Raw genomic sequence first — 24,019 nt, forward strand, 5'->3', positions numbered from 1 at the left:
TGACAGAGGGCAAGACGGTCCGTCAGTTTCGATTCAATTTGTTGTTGGGGTCCGGCCCTCCTTCACATGCATGAGTCACACTTCTTTCGGCACGCCGTGGCCTGATGTTTTCGATTCGGTCACGATAGGCTTCTCACCCCGGTGCGGCAAGGCGTGGCTTGCTGGCTCGGCTGAGCTCAGCCCCTGCCTCTTACGTGTGTCTGTGTGGGGTGCGGTCAAGAGCAGAGTGGACCCCACTGATTGAAGTCAACCATAAAGACACAAACTGACGTCCAATTACCAGATGTTTCACAGGGGTGAGAATGGAGAGGAGAGGAGAGGAGAGGGGGTATTCCTCCTCAGCTGAAGTGTGAACACATGTGAGAATACTGTTGTTTTCAAACACCAGGTCCGACGAGGTGATGTCAGTGGTACAGCAGCATTAAGATCTCCTCTGCTCTGACACTGTTAGGGTGTTTGGTGGTGTGTGATGTCTTTTTAGGTGTATGCTCTCCTACTTAGAATGCATCTCAGGCATTTTGGATGAAATGGCTCTCTTTTAATGAAATGCAACTGAAAATTGCATTTTTTCACAAGCTGTTTGCTGTCTTCTCTGTCAAGTCCATCCAAATTTAAAACCCTAAGAAAGCAGGTATTTTTCTCCTCCTGCATAGTTTTGCACAAAGCACCTCAGGCCTTTGTCCTACTAAATGTTAATGGTAATTACATTCTGAGGACTCAATTTACTTTAGTCTGTCACTGTTTGACTGATTCTAGACTCTGTTTTTGACAATGTGAATGCAGTTACAATTTCAACACTCAAGACATTTGTCTAGTAGCCTACATGACAATTACTTACTTTTACAACTTTGCCTATTATCATACTTGTGAAGCCACCTATGAAGTTGTGGTCATGCATTAATCTTCAAATTCAAAGGAGAGAGACAATTGTGTTCACTGCACGAATTAATATACTCTGGTTGGCCATTATTACATTGCCAGTTATTACTATATTGCTTTAATGTTCTGAACTCCTGAGGTCCACTTTATCTTAACGGTATGTGATGTTCTTGTTTAAAGGTGAACGTGTCGCCAGGCTGCTCTAAGGCGCTCACACGGATGCTGTACTGCCCATACTGCGGAGGACTGCCCGACCTTAAGCCCTGCGGCAACTACTGCCAGAACGTCATCAAGGGCTGCCTGGCCAATCAGGCCGACTTGGACCCAGAGTGGAACTTATTCATTGGTAAGATGTTTTCTTTTTTATTTATGTGTTTCCCAGGAAATAATTGATTTGGCATAGAAAGTATATGAAATCACGGACTGGCGGGGGTGTAGATGCCAGATGCTTTGCTCAATCAAAGAAGAACTTGCATACCACAAGTTGATTTTTACAGTTGAAAATATTTGCGAAACTCAGATAGTGAAGCTCTTGTTTTGGAGGAGGTTTGTCAGTGATGGTACAGTGAAGAGTTGAAGCCGACTTGAGTTTGACAGAGATTTCAGATTTTTAAAGTTCAGAAGTTATCACCGCGTTAAACAGGAAGTCATACTTTCAAAGCGTTTGTCAAGAGACATGATGTCATCCTTGTCTAGGCAGACAATTTTTGAGATGTTTTGAGAAAATAAAAGTCCAATGGGAGACTATGTGCTTTCCTTATGGGTTAACCTTGAACACAAGTAAGCAAACACCCCTAAGCCATCAAACTGTGTGTTAAAAATATGTCTATCTTCAGCAACATATGATTTCGTCAAACATGTATCTCACCCCACCCCACATGCTGTATTATCTGGGAAGAATAAGAAGCAGACAGAGAGTTGTTTGCTTTGCCAGGTTGACATTTCAGACTCATTTGCCAAGCTTCACATGTTCAATCAGCATATGGAGCAGCAACAAAAAGATATTGACTTGGCTTCTCTGCTGTCACAGGTCAATTAGTTCTTGTGGAGAATCCATTTTCCCCCTTTCATCTATATTTGAATACGCCAGTGCAGGTTCTCTTTGTTTCTGAATATCATCATTTTTAAGAAACTGCATTTGATTGGTTCAGTGGGGGTTTTCCTTCCCTCTATGGGGCAATTGACAGTTGAATTTTTATTTATTTATTCTAACTAGACAAGATGATAGGGATTAAAATGAAAGTAATCGGACAATTACAATATCTAAAATCAAACCTATACTCACATTGAACTATATCACTCACATCAACTAAAATGCCATTATGAACATTTAAATATAGATATAGATTAATTTTATTCTTAAGTTTTCAACTTAAAACGAGCACTGATCAAATGCTACAGGAGAGGGAGGGCGGAAAGAGAAGGCAGTGCGTAATTTCTCAGAAATAATGTCCATCTGTTTTTCTCCATTGCTATTTAATAATTCCATGGTATTCTACAACTGTCACATACAGTAAGCGATGGCTCACAGAGGATTATAGTCTAATCAATATTTTCTTGGCAAATTTATGTAATCAAGTTCACTTAACTGAGATCATCTCATCTCTGTACTCCCTTCCAAATATTTAACCATTTAGCATACCATTTAGCATACCATTTAGCATACAATTTTTGTACAATAGTGAGTGATACTACTGTAGCCTATATTACTGTAGCCTAACAATTTATGTCTTGATATTGAGGTTGGCATTTTTATGTCCCCCTCAAAGTATATCATGATTGGTCTTGGACTGCAGGATTAATTTTTGTTTATTCCACATATGGATAGCAAGAAAAAGGGGAGGATATGTGTTAGCACGTAGCCAAAGACTGCAAGTCTCCCCCTCTGTGACTGTTCTGTTCTCTACATGAAGGATTCATGACACCATCTCTCTTCTCAGTGGATTTAGAAGGGTTTAGAGACGAGTAACAACTTCCAGAAAACGGACTCCTACATCTACAGCACCCCAGGGCCTAATTCTACTTCAGATCCAAAAACATGACTAAAGCACGGTGAAACTAAGGCAGTGGCTTTTCATTTCACAAGTTGTATCATGCATGCTTCAAAAAATACTGTTAGTTGAAAATGGTTACACTGTACGAATGAACAAATGCACAGACAGCACAGACAGAATGAGAGAGAGAGAGAGACAGAGAGAGATGGATGGGGAGAGAGAGAGAGGGATTGATAGGGAGAGAGAGGAAGAGATGATGATAATAGCTTGTGTACAGTACACGTGTCCGTGATGTTGGAGACCTTCTGGAGAACTCGCCGGAGCTCGGAGAAAGGGGAATATGTTTTTCATCACGCTGCTTGGGTCTAGTCCGACTTTGTCAGTTACCCAAAGGAGCATTCACACTCCCTCATGCAGTCTCGCGACGTGCCTGGAGCGTCTCACAGACTCCGATAGAGCCAAAGGCAAGGCCTTCGGGCCAGAACTGTCTGGAAGGATAAAATCATATTCAGTCCGGTACATTGGCGTCCATCATGCGTTAGGGTTTGCATGAAGGTTGGTTTCTGCATGGCTGGACAGAATTACAAAAGAGGGATGACACACAGAGAGAGGAGACAGAAAATCCTGACACTGGTCATTCTCCGGTTCCAATGAACACTGGTCATTCTCAGGTTCCTACCTTTGGACGAAGGTCGGACACAGCAGAAGGTATCACAAAAGTGAAGTCACAGACTGCAGTTTCTCCAGGTCTCCTGAATCAATGTGATGCCCAGTGCTAGGGAAGTCTACTGCATCGCCCAGAAGTCTGGTGTATTATAGCTGAGAGTGGTGGTAATTCACTGTGTTCACAGTATGTTTATTCATTCCACTAATGTCCTTAGGCAAAACCAATAAAAAAAAGATGTGGATGGAAATATTACTGATTTGACGTGAAGTAAGTGACATCAGTCTTTGAAACCAGGGCACTGTTCTTTTAATTTATCCCCTTTTTATGGTCTTGGCTGTGCGTTGACTTAAAACTTTATTTGTTGTCATTACCTCATGGTGATGATTTTCATACATAAATTTCACCCGTGGCAAAGAAAGAAGAAATAACATCTCTTTGAAAGTTGTGGAAGTTGTCATAGCATTAACATTCAGGCGGTCTTTTTAACATTCAAGCTGTCTTTTTGGTACACTCTTAAAATGAATGTGTTGCCCCTATCTGGACACAGACATGTTTAAAAAAAAAACAATAGAAGTTGTGTTGTTTTCAACACATTCGTTTTAAGAGTGTACAGACTGACATTAATACCCCAATGCGTGAGAGTGATATAACAGTAAGACCCAGCCTGCACTGTTGCTTGATATCAACCAGAAAATCCCACCTGCATGCTTGCTGATTTCGCATGCCATTTTAAGTGCCGGCACATATTTAGATAAATTAGATAATGTATGTGCAAGCTGTCCAGCCCTCCACACACCCACACATCTGTTTCTCACAGCCTTTTAAAGTGTATTCACAAACCCCCAAGTGGCCGAGTGAATTTTTGAGCGCGGGTGCTAGCGTGCTAGCGTGTCCCTGCTGACCGAGGCAGGCCTTGTTAGCAACGCATGAGAGGATTGTGCGGGCCGAACGCAAGAACGAGAGAAAGAGAGAGAGAGAGAGAAAGAAGGAAGGAGAGAGAGAGAGAGAGAGAGAGAGAGAGAGAGAGAGAGAGAGAGAAAGATAGGTCGTGGGACGTGGCAGATATCTGACAAGGACTTGTGATAGGAGAGATGATCCCGTGCTTTTAAACGAGCTGGGCCATTTTGCAAATCCCTCATGAGTAATGTTTCCTGTGGCTAATGGACCTGAGTGTGTCTTATCCAAATTAATCTTTCACATTTTGTATAGCCGCGCATGGAGATGAACTCTTACAATGTTAACATGTTAGCTAAACATATAATGATAAAATATAGAAAATATTAAAAAGTAGCTAGTTGCAGCACACACCAGTCGCATATGTGTTTTGGGACATTCCAAGGTTTATGGTATGAATACTGTATAAGAGAGGGTTAATCATTTTCAAGTGCTGTATTTCTGTTTTTCTAACACATACATATCACATTTTTTTTACATATCTTATTTTCACCTATAACCAGTGACATTTTTCTTAGATGTTGCAGGCATTGAATGATATCATCAATCAGATTGATGTTTTTCAGACAGAGTCTGTCTAGGTAGCATGCAAGGTATATTTTAATACACACACACACACACACACACACACATTGGATTTCTAGCATTGTTATCACCCTGCTGGCTTATCACTCATCTGTTGCTGTCACTAAAGATATTTCTATCAGTAATTTCTATCAGTCTGACTTCAATCACAACACTGGCAGATTTCATGGCCCTGTATGCATTGGCCATATCTCCAGTGTGGAGCGACACGACCAGTTGGATTCCTTTGATGCATTCTGTGGATAAGATTAATTGTATATATATTCCTTAAAGTCAAAATGCCTTGGCATCAGTGGCACACAAGTGAAATCCAGCTACACACCGACAACAATATGTATATGCATATCTAGATATACTCTATATGCACTATAAGTGGAATTATGAGCCAATATTACAATCATGCTTCCAATGGAATATAAGCTGTACCTTTAAGTCATTACATAGTGCTCATTATAAAAGCTAATTAAGATGTAGGACCATGTTGTCCTTTGTTGAGTCCTTTGTCACCACAGTGTAACCGATCTCATTGATTTTATTCGCTCATTTCTTTTTAATTGCACAGCTCATCTCGCTGTGTAAAAGGATCTCACCACAACCTTGCGATTCATGAAATCTGAAGTCAATAATATTCCCTGCCCTAAGTAGCCTAAAGGACTTTCAGTGAGACCTAAGAAATAAACACTTTTTCAATGCCTTATACTCAGCAACATAGTCTGTTTCATAATTAGCCTCCAATGGCAAATTAAATAAAACTTTGTAGGCCTATTTATTTTTTATGAAGATGGACAGTAACTTGTGGAAAATTAAATTAACACAGTAGTGGTTAGTATTGATTCTATCGTATTAATTTTGCTTTACTGCAGTTAGTGCATCAGTGTATTTACAACCTTCGTTTTAAACCGTATGTCGTACATATAACATCAGTATACCAATCTTTGAACTGGGATTGCTTAGAAACGGTACATTTCTCCTTTGATTTTTACAGATTTTAAATAAAATTTGCACATTACATATGAAAAGACAGAAAACAGGATGCACGTTGTCTGTTCTCTAATGCTTTTTAGTCCAGAGAAGCCATTCTGCATTAACTCTGAACCCTGACCCTGAATGGTTATGTGAGCGATAAGGGAGGCGTTTAAGCACGTCCTATTACTGTATCCCCCGGCATCGAGAGTGGTGAGGTAATTGTCTCCCCTCTCCTCTCCTCTTCCATGTCACTAGCACTCAGGTCGATCCGAATGTCTCTTGTTCTTTTTTCGCGACAGCGTCGCTGGCTTGTGTATTTGTCAAAGGTGCTTCTTTGAGATGATTGAGTCACTGATGGCACCAGTGACAGCACTGACAGGTGCAAAGCCGATACTGTGCTCCCCCGTCTGTCACAAAGGTAGGGGGGCGGCAAAGATGAGTTACTTTTTCTCTCCGCTCTCTCTCTCTCTCTCCGCTAGAAATGATGTCCCCCATTCACCTCGCCCGTTCTCCACGCTTCCCTCTCTCCCACCCCTCAAGCCACACCAGGCACACAGACAGGGGCTGTTTAGTCTGCTTATCAGGCACTACGTGGGAGGGATGACTCTTACTTTCAAGTATTGTGTGCGCTATCGAATGACGAAGACGCCGAGACTTATGACTCACAAGCCTGGAGTCTGTTTTCATGTGTATAAAATAATCGAATAAACGAAAACACCTCTGCTCGTCTCGAGTTGATGTAATTCTGATGAATTGGGTTTGTAAGGCTACGATACCTCGGGAGGAACTCTATAATTCTCCATGGTTGTGGTATTGTTGTTGTTTTTCTGGTTGGCGATAAGTATGCATGACCAAGGAATGCTGCAAATTAGGAGCTGTGGAGAAAATAGGGGATTTACGGCAGGGAATCTATTTACAGCCTTGAGTGAACACCCTTGCTCGCCAATGCACATTGGCGGTGGGTGTCGCTTGTTTGTCTTGTGGGACCATTTTTGGATGGCATTTTTTGAAGCAAGTAGGCATGCCCTGAACCCTTCCTTATGCTGACAGGATTACATTAACCATATCTCTCGCTCTCTCTTTTTCTTTCTCACTCACTCTCTCCCAATTCCTGTCTTTTTTGGTGCCTGTGCTATACGTATAGAAGTGCTGAAGGTGTAAAGATAATGCATATTTTAAAGCTTTTTTAGATGGACCCATGCCTTGAAGTTATATTTTGTCAGAATCCTAAATAACTTCCTAAGGCATCTGCACTGACGCCATCCTTATCAGAAAAAAAAAAACATACTGTACATCACATACAGTACATCACTGTACTGGTATATGTTTCCGACATGCTTTCTGTTGAATCCCATGATACAATGCATGCCTGAGATGTGCTATAGGTTGCATAGCCTTACATAAACTCAAAGCCTTTAAGTTCGCAAATGTAGTTGGGCTGAGATGATGAAAGGCAGAGGTCCAGCACCAACACGAAACCACGAGGGATCAAACTGTCAACACAGCTCAGTACGCATGTTGTGACACACCTTAGAGCATCAAGCCTATTGTGTCTGTGCTTACAGCACATGGCATTGTGCGTGTTGAGAGCATCGTTGTTTTGGATCAGTTACTGTATGGAGAGATGTAGAACAGGATGAAAGAACAGCATCACATGTTTTTTTTTTACCCCACCACATTGTGGCAGGCCACAGCAGATGAAAGAGGTGAACAGCACACTCACACAATGCAGCTTTGAAAAACCTGCTATTTGCAGACAACCATCAAACCTGTTTGATCATGGCCACTCACTGGTTGCGAAGCGTTCCCACTTTGTTCATTTGAAAGTAGAGAAAACTCTCCCAAAAGACTGTTGTGACACTGCTTCACTAGTGAATCTCTCTCTCTCTCTGTCTCTTTCTCTATCTCACTCTCTCTCTCTCTCAATCACTCACTCACTCTTTCTCTCCCTCACAGCTGTTTTTCTCTCCTTCCTTGGATACTGTATGCTTGAACAGGTGCCCACTTTATCGAAAAATAGCTAATTGGAAAAGAACTAATCTTGGGTGATTTGTGGTGTGATATGCTGGTGTGTGCATGACATAGTGCTGTACAGAGATGACTATAAATGTCTCTTCACAGCAGTTTGTGACTTTGTGGGGGCTTTTGTCTGAAATGTTTTGACAATGTGTCACTGTCTAACTAGTGTTGACAATTTGGCAATTCTGAAGTGTCGTCCAAAGTGTTTTAGCTGACACTTAAGAGAAAATCTTGTAGCTTTCCATCAACACTATGTGAGTGACAGATTTTTTTGTTCTTTTGTTCCAAATGCTGCATCTGTGTCTTTGTTATGACAGTGTCTCGGTTTTAATATCAAATACTATATCACAGCTGGCTTTAAAGGTTTAATAAGCTGTTTCCTTTCAAAAATGCAGATGTTTATGAATGTAGATGTAGATAAAACATACTGTAACAATGCAATTCTACAGTGGCAAGGTGTATCGTACGTTATTTCCATGCTGAGCTCTTTTTTTCTCACATTTATTGAATTTTTTGAGTTTGAGTTTAAACTCTATTATAATAATAATAATAATAATAATAATAATAAGCTTTATTTGTATAGCACCTTTCATACACAGAATGCAGCTCAAAGTGCTTTACATTTGAAGCATGTAACACAATAATAGTCAGTCAGTCATTATCAATCACTTTTCTTTGCTGTTTATGATCTACTCAGCAACATATCAAAAATATAAAAAATGACATGTCATAAGACTGGCAGCCTTAACCCTCTTAACCCCCACAAGCACGCCATATGGCAACTGTGGCAAGGAAAAACTCCCATATTCCAGGAAGAAACCTTGAGCAGAACCTGACTTAATAGGTGGAGCCCATCTGCTTCTGGCTGGCTGCGCCCTCCAATAGTAGCAGATGTAGAATAATCTGAAAATGTAGTCTACAGGATAAGATGAGTTAACTAAAAGCTTTCCTGTACAGGTATGTTTTCAGATCTTTTTTAAAAATATTTACTGAACTCGCCTGCTTGATGTACAGAGGCAGGGTGTTCCATAGTTTGGGGGCATAATGGATAAAACGCAGCTTCTCCACTTTGTTTGTGGAGCACTTTGGGTAAATGATTAAAAGATTAGAATTGGATGATCTAAGTTTCCTTTGTGGTTGATAAGATATTAAAAGCTCAGAGATATATGAAGGTGCTATGCCATTCAGAGCTTTGTAAGTAATTAACATAACCTTAAAATCAATTCTATAGGAAATAGGAGCCAGTGCAGTTCAGCCAACACAGGGGTGATGTGTTCTCTCTTCTTAGTCTTAGTTAAAAGTCTAGCCGCAGAGTTCTGTATGAGTGCCAATTTCTTTAGATGTTTTTGGGAAGACCAGTGAAAAGTGCATTGCAGTAGTCTAACCTGCTAGTGATAAAGGCGTGAATTAGTTTTTTCTGCATCTTGTTGAGTTAAGAAGGGCCGCACTTTGGCAATGTTTCTCAAGTGGAAATAGGCTGTCTGAGTAACTTTACTGATATGGGGCTTAAAACTTAACTCTGCATCTAGGATGACACCCCGGGCTTGTTACTTTTGATTTGACCTGGTGTGCCAAGTTCCCCAGATTCCTAAGAATAATATCTCGCTTTAGTTTTGGTCCAACCAGAAGTACCTCTGTTTTGTCATCATTTAGTTTCAAAAAAAGTTTTTGCTCATCCACTGATTAATGGAGGTTAGGCATGCAGTGAGGGAGCAAAGGCCATCTGGGTTAGTTGGCTCCACAGAGATATACAATTGGGTATCATTCATGTAGCTGTGGAAGTTTACATTATGCTGACTTATGACGTTTCCCAATGGAAGCATATATAGAGAAAATAGCAGGGGACCAAGGCAGCTCCCCTGGGCTAAACCAAAAGGCAAGTCATGTTTTTCAGATACATGATCTCCTAGACTGATATAAAAATCTCTGCCAGTAATGTAGGTTTGAAACCAGTTTAGAGCATTATCAGAGAGACCCACCCACTTCACAAGGCGGTGAATTAGGATGCTATGATCAATGGTGTCAAATGCCGCACTCAAATCCAGAAGAATAAGGATTGAGACTTTGTTTGAGTCGGTAGCTAGTCTGAGATCATTGACTATTTTTACTAGAGCCGTTTCTGTGCTGTGATTTGATCTAAAACCTGATTGGAATTTTTCAAGGATACTGTTTTCGTTGAGGAAGGTATTTAACTGATTACAAACAACTTTTTTCAAGTACTTTGCAAAAAAAACGATAGATTTGATATAGGCCTGTAGTTGCTCAGATTGGTATGGTCAAGATTTGACTTTTAAGTAAAGGTTTCACAACAGCGGTTTTAAAAGCAGTTGGAAATATACCTGTTTCTAATGAGGTATTTATTACCTTGAGAAAAAAGGAGCTAAGCTATCATATACTTTTTTGAGGAATGTAGTAGGGATTGGATCTAAAACACATGTTGAGGAGCGGTTTGAGTTATAATTTTACCAAGCTCAGATTGAGTAATAGTGCTAAAGGACCTTAATTTTGGGGGCTGTTTTTGGGTGTACTATCAAACATATTACTTGTGTTACCAATAGCCTCCCTTATAGAAATGACTTTGTTTTTGAAGAAGTCTGCAAATTCTTCGCATCTTAGAGAGGATGCCTGGCTGAGTGTATCAAAAGGTGTTTGATGCAATAGCCTATCAATGGTAGAGAACAACACCCTAGAGTTTCCACTGTTTTCAGCAATTACCTTAGAGAAGTGGTTCCTCCTCTCATTCCGAATAGCTCTATTATAATTTGCAATTTTTTTCTTTTTTAGAATGGCACGGTGAACCTGTAACTTAGTTTTTCTCCATGTTCTCTCAGCTTTCCTACATGATCTTTTTAGATCATGGATATTTTCGTTCATCCAAGGTGTCAGTTTGCTACAGGGCCTTTTTTTGGTTTTAAGGGTGCCACTCTGTCAAGCAGAGCGCCTAATTCACGATTGAGAGCCTCTACCATTTGATCAATGGGATGATGTAAAATATCTAAATTTGTGGAGTCTATAAGAGCTATGAACTGCTGTTCTGCTCTAATGTCCAAGAGTCGCGATTTGATTGCAATTTCGGGATGAATTTTTGGAGTATGTAGTACTATATTAAAAGATACACAATGATGATCAGACATATTTATATCATTTACTGATAAGTCTGTGACTTCTATCCCTCTAGAAATGACTAGATCGAGGGTGTTGCCAAGGTTGTGGGTGGGTCCTGTAACATGCTGCTTTAGCTCTAAACTGTCCAACACATTAAGGAACTTACTGGCTTTAGCATCAGTTGTCTTATTGACATGAATATTGAAGTAAGCCATTTACAATTATCCGATCATAGCTAGTGATGATGAGCGACATAAGTTCAGAAAACTGGTCGAGAAAGCCAGTCCATAGCTTAGGAGGGCGGTATAAGGTTAATAGAAGTACAGCTGGGTCAGCCTTCAGAGTGAGGGCAATATACTCAAAGGAAGCGAATTCGCCAAAGTTGACTCGTGTGCAACTATATTTGTTTGAGAGAATGGAGGCAATTCCACCACCTCGTTTGCCTTGTCTAATTGAGTAGAAGAAATTATAATTTGGGGGACAAGTCTCAACAAGAACAGCTTCGCTGTCTGAAGTCAGCCAGGTTTCAACAAGAAACAGAAAATCCAATTTTTTTTCACTAATAAAATCATTGATTGCAAGTGCACCTATATTTAGTAAACCCATGTTAGCTGAAAATGCCTCTGGTTTTTGAGGAATATGCTGAGGTATGGAAAGAATATTTGTTAGGTTTCTAGTTTTAAATTTGTCTTTTCTTTTTACTATACGTTGGGTAGAAATCAACGTTGGAATAGAACTATAAGCATAAGTCATGCTATTGCATGACGCAGCTTGATCTATGGTAGTAGTATTGTATGTTACCCTGCAGAAAACATTCTCAGACTCATCCACATGTATAATGCCATTCGAATCAATACCTGGGGGGCGTGAATCTGTAATATTTTCTACAGAATGTCAATGCCTCAGTGTGGACGCTATGTTGTCAGAGAGTAGCCTGGCTCCATGTTGGTTTGGGTGGAGACCATCACGCTTCAGCATACTGGGCCTCTCCCAGAACAAGCCCCAGTTGTTGACATAGGGGATGCTTAGGGAAGCGCAGTAGCGTTTGAGCCAGGTGTGGAGATCGAACAGTCTGGACCATCTCTCAGCACCTTTTCTGTAGGTAGGGAGAGGCCCAGAGATGACAAAGCGTTTTTCTGTGCCCATCAGAGTGGTGATGAGAGTTTTGAAGTTTCCCTGCAGTGCTACTGACTGCTTATCTCTGATGTCGTTCGTGCCCACGTGTACGATGATGTTGTTGACCTTGGTGTGGCAGGCCAGGATGCTTGGGAGTTTCTGCTGGATGTCAAGGACCTTGGCATGAGTGCCGTCCGGACCGTCTGCCGTGCTTGTGATGCTTGCTTCTACGCCATGGCTCAGGCTGGTGTGGAGTGGAGCTGGCCAGCAGAGCAGACTTGGTTCTCAGCAGAGGCCGGGGAGAGGCAACAGGGACAGAAGTTGCATTAGTGCATGGCATGGTTAAAGTATTGGAGGACAGAGTGAAATCAGGGCATCTGGCATTTGTGTGTGTAAGAGAGGTAACGTTACTTACGGAGAGAATGGTGTCGAGGAACTGTTCATCCTTCTCAATCTGATGGAGGGTCGCTATTCTGGCTTCGAGTTCCACTATCTTTTCGCTGAGAAGGACGCATGAGTCGCAGCCTGGTGCACAGCTGAGGGGAGGCATCGTGTCGCTGGCGGGGGCTCGTCGGTGTCAACTGTCTTTTAAACGTTTGTTTGCTAGTTGGCTAGCAACAGCGATATCGTGCAGTTCCTTGATAACTCGAACACAGGTAGCGGGTAAGTAATCTGAGAAGATCTTACTTTTATATTGAGTCACTAGTTTTGAGAGACGTTAGAAGGAATTTGATGCTTTCTTCTTCCAGATAGCGTTTCCTTGGCCCGGTATTATTTGCAGCCCTTGATACTGGCTTAAGGTCCGATAATCCAAAGCCTCGAGCAACAACAGTTTATGCAACAGTTTGTTCACGAGATATAATCGGTAGCCAGTAAATCCGTAGAAAGTAGATGGTAACAAGGAGATTTAAGATAGATAAGTTTGGAAGTTTAGGTAGTTACATACGGAGCACCGTAATGCATTTTTGTGCCTGTAATATAATTTATCCATTGCTTGTCAATCTCATGGCTACCACTGATCCACTGCTGAACAGTCTCACCTCACATACCTTCTTTAGCTATGGACTCCTTGGCTTTTTTTATTATATATAAAACGTTCAGGATAGAATGGAAAACTCTAGATGGTAGCATACCCTGTGTAACGAAAGATCAGTACCACTCGAATCCAGGGAGGTGAACTGATTGGGCTAGAGCTGAGCATCTACTCGCTAGAGATTAGGTCTGACAACCCTTCAGTTTGAATCACTTCAAGGGCAATGTTTTCTTATATGGCATGGTTGTAATGGACTCTTAGTACTTTTAGCTTGATGGAGTCCAGCATTGTTTGTGTGGCTAGCTCAAGACATAGTACTTAGTTCTAAACTAAACTGAACTGTTTTTCATTGCCCATATATTGCATGACATCATTAATCACTTTAGTTCAAACTGGCCTCTTCTGTAGTTTTAACTACAGCTGTGCTACAGACTCAGATACAACAGTGTCAGTTTACATTTGGCTGTAAATGTAATGAGCAATTGGACTATATTGCTTCAGTGCAGACTTGCTACATTTTTCTCAGGAAATCCACTCCAAAGTGGGCCCCTTTAATGAACAGAGACTGTGGGTGGGTGCAGAGATAGTGTTCATGCCAACACACCCACTTCCCACTTGGCAACGATGAACAGCTCTTGAGCCATTATGGTCCGAAAGTCCAGCGAATTAGGATCTTCAGCCCTTCAGAGCTCAGAGCTGGCTCCAATTAAGACAAGAGGGCATATTCTACAGTAATAAATTAATTTGTAGGATATATCTGCTTGGCAGCAAAGCTCTAATATAGCCATTTTAATATGAGGTTATGGGAAATTAAGCCTAAATGGAGTTTAACTGCTCAAATCCTTTTACTGGGGAGCAATTAAAAGTGCTCTAATGTCTCTCTCGGACAGGGTTTCACTTCATACATTTTTTAGCATGCTGTTGAAAGGTCAAACTGCATGTATCTTTTATTGTCACATTCGACTTCTTCAAGCCTCTTCAGCAACACGTTCAGTATACAGTAGCTTAGTATTGTTACTTGCCTAGAATTGGCCAATTTCATCTAGCTCCAACTTTAGTCTTCACTTAAAAAGTGTCAGTCAAATGACTATGCAGATAGGGTACCCTTTCTATGGGGAAACTTAATTTGGTGTGATAAGAGCATAGCCTCAGTTATATGATGTGGCGCAGCATAAGAGATGTGATAGGAATACTCTGTAGATTTAGTCTGATTTGTATGCATTTTAAGTGTGCTAATGACAGTATCCCTTCAGACTGAGTTATGCCCTCTGCTAGAAGTTTGATGTTTTTCCCTTGCAGTTTGATTAAAAAAATGAATGTGACAATTAAACAGCCCTTTTCCTTTGTCTGGCATAAAACACACAGGATTCACAAGTTGTAGTAGGTGGCTTTGTTTTATTTATGATTTGAAAACATATACCCATAAACAGATACAGTATTTCATGTCTTTTTGTGTCAATTATCTCCATCCTATGTTATGTTTTTTTTTGTTTGTTTATTTATTCTATGTTTTTCCTTCAAAGCCAGACCTAAATGGTCCGTGCCTAATGAAGACAGCTCACAGTTTTAAGCAAGTAATTATTCCTTTAGCGATCACGCCTCCCCCACAAGCTTTTTAAAATGCAGGGACTGACAACAAACAGGCTAGCCCACGCTCATTCCTCATGTAATCCTGCGAGACTAGCACAGCTAATATCCAGAAATCACGTCCTCTCCGACTTACTGCAACATTTTATTACCTTTTCCGGGTGAAATAGTAAGACACTTCTAGTTCCATGGACACACAAAAAAGGCATTTAAAAGGCAAACCAGTGTTGAAGATGGATAAGAGGTGATTGCATGTGATTGCAGATGTGATGCACATCCCTCACTCCTATATATTCAGTTCAAGGCATTAGATGTCTGAAGCCCAACAGGACTGTGTTATGAAACCATTTAGAGAGTTACGGTATGGCTGCATTTCTTCATACAAATAGTTTCTTCATTTGGCACGTACCTAAAGTCAGGCCAACTCAAATACAACTTGAATGGCAGTGAGCACTGCTTCCACATGGAGACATGCTAGCATATTTTAAAGCTGGTAGAAAGTCAGAGTCTCTAACACAAAGCATATCTTAGTTGAAGTTTTTTTTTTTTTTTTTCACAGCTTGTGTTCTTTGCTCTTTAGAAATCGTGGAGCCTCAAGTCTGTTTTTGAAGTCACTGTTCTGTACAAAACTAGATGACAGTGCCTATACCCACCATGTATTCATTGTGAAACTTCTGCATTAAGAAGTCTTCTCATAAATAACTACAGACCACATCTATATCATATCAACATGAAGAGGAGTAAAAAAAGAACCATTGCTCTTTTAAAGCAGGATGCCGATGATTTACGTGGAAAAAAGCAATGTTGAAAAGCAGCAGCCCTCACAATGTGGATAAAAGCCACCATTGTGTTTAGCTACATCAAACTGCAGGACCGCTTCTTCATTTATAGTCATTTCCACGCAGCTTCCTTTTCTGTTTGAGCACCCCCATCATAAAAGTCACTGTCACAGCTGCCACAAAAAGCTCCTCGTCTCCCGCAGTGCATCGTCTCCCTTCCTCTCCGTCAAGGTTTTTTTTTTTTTTTTCTCTCTCACTTTTTTTTTTTTCATTTTTTAAAGAATGTTTTCCAGTTGGTATTATGATTATATACCGCCATCCCTGCAACACTTTTTTCTCCATCATAAATGAAATACAGGGGCTGGCTTCTCCTGAGAGATGTTCGTTAAGGTCCGTTTTTTTTTTTTTGGGGGACTGTCTCTCACTGCCCAGGGCATTCTTTCCACTGACTGTTTACATTACTGTCATGTCAGATTGCAGCAGGGACTAATAGCTCTGCCGTAGCTTTGAGTCTGGCAAGGCTCAGCCATAACAGGTAAGGCAGAACAAGATCCCAGTGTTTTTGCTGCAGACGGCCTATAAAGAGACTCTTTGACACCGCTTGTGTGCTTTAGTCAGAGTGTTAGTTTTACAACCCAACCTCCAACCTATTACCTGTGCATTTAACTCTCTCTCTCTCTCTCTCTCTCTCTCTCTCTCTCTCTCTCTCTCTCTCAAACACACACACACACACACACACACACTCTCTCTCTCTCTCTCTCTCTCTCAGAAGCCCCATTAATATCCCAGACAGTGAGAAGCATGTGTCACAGGACAGCTGTTTCCTCACCACAGGCCTATTTGTCAATGATGCGAGTACAGTTTGCTCAATATTAATTGAGAAAGAAGAACAACGGAATCAAACTCAGTTTGTCTTCACTTTCACATCCCCCAGGGGGGAAAAAAGAAGAAAAAATGTCAAAACAAGTTGTTTACCTCAAGGGCTGGTAGAGTGTTGACTTCCAGTGTTTTCCCCCTCCTCTCACTCCTGACTCATGTGCCACAGCTTTATTGCCTAGCGGTGGCAAATGAGTCAGGAGATTTGAAAATAGCTTGTTCAAACCTCATAAACCAGAATCTGCCCTGAGGAATTCGATCGGGGCCTACTCCCTTCGGAGCCTCGCACTGTTGTTGATGTAAAAAAAACAAAACAAAAAAAAAAACAATTCCACCTCATTGGCGAAAGCAAATATATAAGCAATTGGTGATCAGCAGCGCACTGCGGCACACTTCGGAGGTTTCGGCGAGGAGTAAATGAAAGCCATCAATCCACAGAGTGGCAGGGCACACCGCCTCCAGGCTATGGTTTCCTTACAGGCGGAAGAGATGTACCAGGTTGACCTTCGTGTGTTAACTCGACAGGGGATGTGTAGAGCTCTGTAATGTGTTGCTGCATAATTACACGTGACTGGAAGCATCTACCAGATGACAGTTATTGACAAATCCATTGTGACCGTTTTTGCAGTTGTCGTGACAAATATTATTTCATACACACAGCAGTGTAATCAGGAGAGAGGGGAGAAGGGAAAAAACTTGTTTAACAGACACTAATGATTCTAGCTTTCGATAATTAAAGATCCGAAGCAGACAAAGGAGCCAAGCACTTGGAGCACTTTGAAGGCTATTTTCAAATCCTTAGTGAGACATTTTACAGTCAGTGATTCATTCTTTGACACACATGATAAACGAGTGGGGAGGAAGCCCATTAAAACAACATAATTAATCCACGACCTTCTGCTTCATAGCATGGCTTTCTCCGCATACAAATTTTCACTGACAAAGTGTGTTTAAGCTACAGGAAATAACCTCTAAATCTATCGCTGCTCACCCAGCTATCCGCCCCATCTGCCCCCCCCCCCCTCCCTACCCCACCTACATCCCTACCCCTACCCCGACCCCCCTCCCACAGTTGTCTCATGTACCATTCTAATAAAATATTCATTCTTCCAGCCCGAGACATTTCCCACTCAACTCAGGGTTTTAGCCTTGACAGCTTGGTAGGAGAAACCAGAATCTCTCTCTCTCTCTCTCTCTCTCTCTCTCTCTCTCTCTCTCTCTCTCTCTCTTCTTTTTGTGTGTGTGTGTGTGCCTCCATATCACCTGAGAGAGCTCTGCCAAAGTGATCTGTCTTCTGAGAGGGGAGAGAGAGAGAGAGAGAGAATGAATGAGTGAGGCTTAGAGAGACAAAGAGAGAGAGTATGAGTGAGATAGCCTAAGAGAGACAAAGAGAGATACAGATAGAGAGAGAGAGAGAGAGAGAGAACTTGGAGTCTGGCGGCGCAGAAGCCCCGGGTCAGCCCCCCGCATTCTGACCTCCAGCCGGCTCCTGATGGAAATCTAACCAAGCATCACGGGCAATTTGAAGCCCCAGTGTAAACAAACAGAAGTGCTCTTCAAAGGCAGTGGGGGCCAAGTAGATGCTAGCAGTGGAGAGTCTACTAGGCCACAGCTTCAGCTGCATTTACACTTATTATTCGCAGACAATTAATCTGCGGTATATACATACACGTGTATTGCACCAGTCTCTGGTTTACTGTGAATTGTTTTAATTACTCATATACAGTTTTCTCTTTTGAATACAAGAACATTTTATAGAAAGTTTACAAGCACATAAGAAGGATTCAGTGTGTATGGATATTTGTGTGTTTTGGTTGACTAACACTACAAGTAGCATCTAGGTTTTGCAGTATATCTGCAAAAGGAAGGTTAGTCATGTAAAAAGAAAACTGATGGATGTCAGATCGTATTACAATCATATGCCAAATCCTATTGCATCTCAGAGACAGTTGGCATGAAATATGATAGAGTGATGTTTTATTTCAGCGTAGTCCAAGGAACACTTTTGCAAAATGATTCAGCCTTACCCGCTTAGATAAAAGGTGGATGTTTACCGCTGAGGGCTCTTCAAGCAAATGATTTACTCGAGTACGTCAGCTGAGCAGAAGGACTATTTCAGTTAAAATGGACACAAAAGTTACGCTGTGACTGAAAAGAAAGAAACTGCTGTGTGCATTTATTTCTGAGTTTAAGGGCGACATTCATAGTTGTAAAGTTGTCCTGAAAATGTTTCACTCGACAGCTTTTAAATCGGACAGGACCTTCCTAGCTGTTTTACACAATACAGCGCTTTAAAAAAGAATAGCCTTCCTGAGATTGGGGTCTTGGTTACACGAGGTAAAGGCCTTGTGTATTTCACTCAAGACACTTGATGCGTTATTTCCTAGTTTATGTTCTTTTCTATATGGCCTCGTATACAACGCAAGATAGTCTCTCCTTTTTTCTTTTACTTCTACCAAGGTTCTCCTCATTGAGTTTGCTTCCAACTGATTGATGTCTGCTGTGGCTCAACATCTGAAGACAGCTCGCCGATATTTTAATTGCGCTATCTGTGTGAACGGGCGCCGTTCCATTTTGTGCCTGTGCCCTGTGGAGGTTCACTCACCCGAAGCTTTGCTCTACCTCCTCTCTTGCCCACTAATTGACACTCGAGTCCTTCTCTTTCACCCTTTCACGGCGGCGTAATAAAACACAGAGGCTACGTTCTTCTTTTCCTCGGGCACCTGTGAGCTCAGTAATCTCTCGGCAGCGAGACGAGACAGGAGCTAATGAAAAGATCAAATACTTTTTACCCCTCCTCTTTTACCGGGCGCTCGTCCGATCAATACCGCCATCCTATCCGGAGTAATAGGCTCCATACGAGCACAAATTAATAACACGTCGTTTTTATGATGAAACTAAGGCACAGTGGAATCAACTATCTTTCCTATTGATTTGGGCCAAAGGGGCTATCTAGGGCTATTTAGTCCATTTGAGAGGGGAGGTATTTTGTCTTCCACTTGAAGGTTAGCCTAGTTTGTTTCTTCAGAAGACCAAGGTGAAAGTTTGAAGGCAAACTCAAGCTAAAACAAAAAAAAAATGTTTGTACAAAAAAGATTACATAGTCTTTCTTTGAGAGGGTATGCAGGACGCATGAGTGCTGATGAAATTCCCTTACTCAACTGAAAGTAAATTTGGATGAAAGAGTTTGAGTGTGAATGGAATTACAATGAAGTACAAAGTACAGTTTTTTTTCTGTTGTTATATCAGTGTATTAGCATATAGGTATATCACGCACAGGAACGAAAGGATCAAATTCCATCACATGCTATACTGTAACTCAGGGGTCTCAAACTCAAATGAGCTGGGGGCCACTTCTGCCAATGTCATCTGATTGGAGGGCCACATCAGTGTTAAAGAATAATACAAAAAAAGAACGGCTATTTCCTAAAACGCAATTTTTTTTTCAAATACTGTATTTTCAAACACAAAACTACAAACAGAAAGTGCAAGTATTTTATCTATTTTAGACACCTGTGCTAGCAACCTTGTAGCTTATAAATAAAATAATCATAAAATAAATATTAATACAAATTATAAAAACAAACAAAAAAGCATAAAAACAGGTAGGCCTATGTGTGTGTTTCACACCAAATAAAAATATTTTCCTCTCATAACTTTTTTAAACCTGGCAATAGGCGTCAGGGTTAAGAAAGCAACACCATTGGATTTTTATATCAAAATTTCAAAAGGCCATGGCTTGAAAGTGGTCAGAGATAAAGTCCTACTGTAAATGTAAAAATCTTTGAGTATAAACAAAAGTTTATGAAGGGGGTACATTTACCCATCTAATTAGCCACTGGATGGCAAGCACCTCAAATTATGCACCTATCAGTAAATACTGGATGAACATATTTGAGCAGGTTTACTTTCTTTTTTGTCATATTACCCACATAACAAATTAACAGGAAAACACCTAAGATGTAGGCCTATACCAACAATAGTAAACTATTATGCCTATAACCACAAGGCCTACAGTAAACCTGGTCAAATCAGTTCCTATCGAGGGTGACTTTGTAGTTCTTCAGAGCCCTATTTCTACTAGCCCTGCTGTCTGTACCACGTCCATTACGGACACTATCATCACGATTACCACTGCATCCTCTGAGCTAGGTTTGGCAGAGGGTCGAAATAAGCATGGTATGCTTAGTGGACATCGCATCATTACAAATGCACGTCTTCGTGTTTCTCAGCGATTTTGGGTTTGAATCAAGCTCTGCATGTCTAGCAAATAGTGGAGGAGAGTAGCCTACAAATGAGATTTGTCACCGTACTTGGATCTTCTATCGTCTATTTTAATCAGTATCGTTGTTTGTGGCAAAATACCCTCAAGGGCCGGATTGCATTATTATTTTGACATACATCGCGGGCCGGAATTGGGCCGGACGCGGGCCGGGAGTTTGAGACCCCTGCTGTAACTTCATCATACTACATAAAGCATAAACTCTTCATGGAGTAGTTTTTTTTTTTTTGGCCTGTCAGGGACAGGGTTATTCACATTTTGAGATGGTCCAGTCCATCTTTTTCCAAATAACATTTTCTTCAGCTAGTTTTATTTCCCTGCTCCATGTTGATGAGTAAACAAGCAGTGCAGATTTTTACTATCAAATTACCTTTTGACATCATAACTGTCCATAAAGTGGCCACAACAAACATTGTGGAGGAGGTGAACTCAGTGGACCAGCATATAAACCAACATACTTCAGTTATGGGGGAAATAAATAAACCCAATTCAAATTGGCTGAATAAATATTAAGGCATAATAGGTTAGCCCTTTGGCCCTGGCATCATGTTGTGGAATGAAGAGCTCCCTCTAAATCATTAATAGTTGTATAACAACAGAATGTAGGACTGGGCAGAAGGCTCATAAAGTTCATTTGGATCAGGGAAATCCTGTGTATATCAGTGGGTTGCTATGGAAATGCTCACCACTTGCATTGCATGACCTGTACTCAACACGACTTGAATATGCAATGTGAATCATATGTGATGTAACGCACACACACACTATCATATACACACACACACACACACACACACACACACACACACACACACACACACACACACACACACAAGGTGAAATTCCTACTTTGGCATCAAGAACTGGCTGCAACCAGCTCTAGACTGGCCATTTGGCTGGCCATGACATTTCCACATTCTGAAGGCTATTTCAAAGTGGCGTGTTGAGCCTCGGAGCATTTCCCTCTGTTATCACCACATCATCAGACTGGGCGAGTGTTGGTGTCCTGCTTAGATTTTTTTTATTTTTTTTTACAGTAAATCTGAGACTATCTCTCTGTGGGATTAAGTGATGAAAAGCTAGACATTTGCAGACGGTGCATTTTAACAGGAGGCGTCAGTGTGATGCAAGTGAGATATCAGACAAACCGTGCACTCCTCAAACCGGACCTCAAGAACAGCCTGTTTGCTCTCTTAGAGGCATTGCAGCTATTTTTGGGCCAAGGACTTACACTGCTCCGCATCTATTCCTCTGTGATTTCCATCCCCACTCAACTTGGCGATGACTAATTTGTGTACAGAAGTACTCCATGATGTGTTAAACAGTTAGCTCAGAAATTACAGCATGATTCACAGTGCCTTGGGAGACAGTACAGTGCCAGTGTTCGACACCCCCCATTTTCCTCTGCAATGATTGCAAAATGTTTTCTCTAAGCAGCATGCTTAATTGTATGATTGAAGGAATTAGTCAAAACATGCATTGTTACCTTTTTGATAATGTGATAAAAACAACATTGGAATAGAAAGATATTCTGTTCCATCTAGAAGCTTAAAAAAACTGGATGACATCTCTGTTATACCTTAAGAAACTGATCCTTTCACTGCTGAAGCATTTAAAGAAAAGCACACTCTGGCTTCTCTGAACTTTTATGGAGCCTTTTCTCTGCAAAACATTGTGTTCCTTTAAAAAAAGTAAGTGCAAGTGTTAGCAGCTGATGCCTTTGCCCAGTCTGCAGGTAAAATATCGTAGCTGTATAGATAATGTAGCGTTGGTGGATGTACATGTCTGATGTTGAATGAGTGTCTCCCAGAATGCAGTGTGAGTGAATGCTATAATGTGTAATGTCGGTGATAATAGTTGTATTTGCGTTTACCATGTTGTGTATTTGTTACGTGTTAGTCTCTTTGGTTTTACCTCATATGTTTATCCCTGTGTTAATGTGTGTGGTAAATAGGGTGGCAAAATTCCGGGAATTTTCAAAGTTGGAAACTTTCCATGGGAATAAACGGGAATTAATGGGAATAAACTGGGAATTTTTAATATGGCAAGTTAGTCTATAACAGGGAACTTAAATGTAGTGGACAAAACCCCATCTTGCAGCATAATATTAGTTAAAACAACCTGATTTAATGCAATTTCTACCCTGTACATACGTCAATCCCATGCACACAGCAATCAGCATAGGCTAAAGGAAACCTACTGTTCATGTGCATGGGGCAAATAAATTCCCAGTGAAAATGTCATTTCATGTGGGAAAAACTGGTGTGAAACTGAACTGGTGTGAAACTGAAAATGTCATTTTGCATAAACTGTAATGGGACAATTAATCTGTCTGATTAAGATTGACAATTTATATATAACTTACATAATCTATAAGGTTTGGTTGGGGTGGTATGTTGTGTCATTATATATAGACAGGATATATATCCTGTAAGTTTCTGGAAATTTACCGGAAATTTTCCGCCCCTTTGCAACCCTAGTGGTAAACCCTTATTGTGTGTTACATGTGCGGTTGAGACCACCCCTGTGTTGCCCTATATCTGTGTCTGTGTTTTGCCTTGTTACCTGTTCCAATAAATGGCCGTCCTGGCCAAAGGGGATCCCTGTCTGCGGGTGTGATCGCTACAATAATTTTCCTCTTTGGCCTCTTCAGTCCAGGGCTGTTATGCAAGCACACTTGAGTGGTGGGGTGGGTATGCAACCTTACGCACCCTAGTAGCATTTACATGGCAATGGGACAATCACCTGCCCTGTGTACTCCAAATCATCTGCAGTGCTCTGAGATATCATCAAGTTGTTCAGAGCTCAATGATTGCTGTGAAAGCTGCTGTTGTGTTGCCATCCGAATCACACACAGTGCTCTGAGAGATCCCATCCTCAAAGTGTTCAAGAGCTTCATGATTGCTGTGAAAACTGCTGTTGTGTAAATGTGTGGCCTGGTGCACTGAAATAGCTGTGTAGGTTTGAACTCCCTGCTGAGGCTTCAGCAGAGATGGCTTTGCTGGCCACAAGATCTCTTACTATGGACTCGTGTGTACACTGTTAAGGTGAAAAAAGCATTTCTGAAGAATATTACCTGATGTCAGTCCCCTTGCAGTGGTTACAAGTGCAGTAACTTAGTCATGTGAACCAAAGAGCATGTCTGTAGGGGTCTCTGGTGGCTACTGTAAGATTACA

The 24,019-nt window shown here is 41.1% G+C and overlaps 1 protein-coding gene across 2 annotated transcripts in view; it reads left to right on the forward strand.

Annotated features, from left to right (window-relative positions):
- The window catches only part of gpc6a (glypican 6a), a 125,701-nt gene that overhangs the window by 69,473 nt on the left and 32,209 nt on the right, over window positions 1-24,019 (forward strand). For both annotated transcript variants that reach the window (XM_048235431.1, XM_048235432.1), the window contains exon 4: window positions 1,060-1,225. In XM_048235431.1, the coding sequence (XP_048091388.1) occupies window positions 1,060-1,225 (166 nt within the window). The remainder of the gene's footprint in view (window positions 1-1,059; window positions 1,226-24,019) is intronic.

Source organism: Alosa alosa, chromosome 23 (assembly GCF_017589495.1).
Source record: "Alosa alosa isolate M-15738 ecotype Scorff River chromosome 23, AALO_Geno_1.1, whole genome shotgun sequence".
Taxonomy (NCBI): domain Eukaryota; kingdom Metazoa; phylum Chordata; class Actinopteri; order Clupeiformes; family Clupeidae; genus Alosa; species Alosa alosa.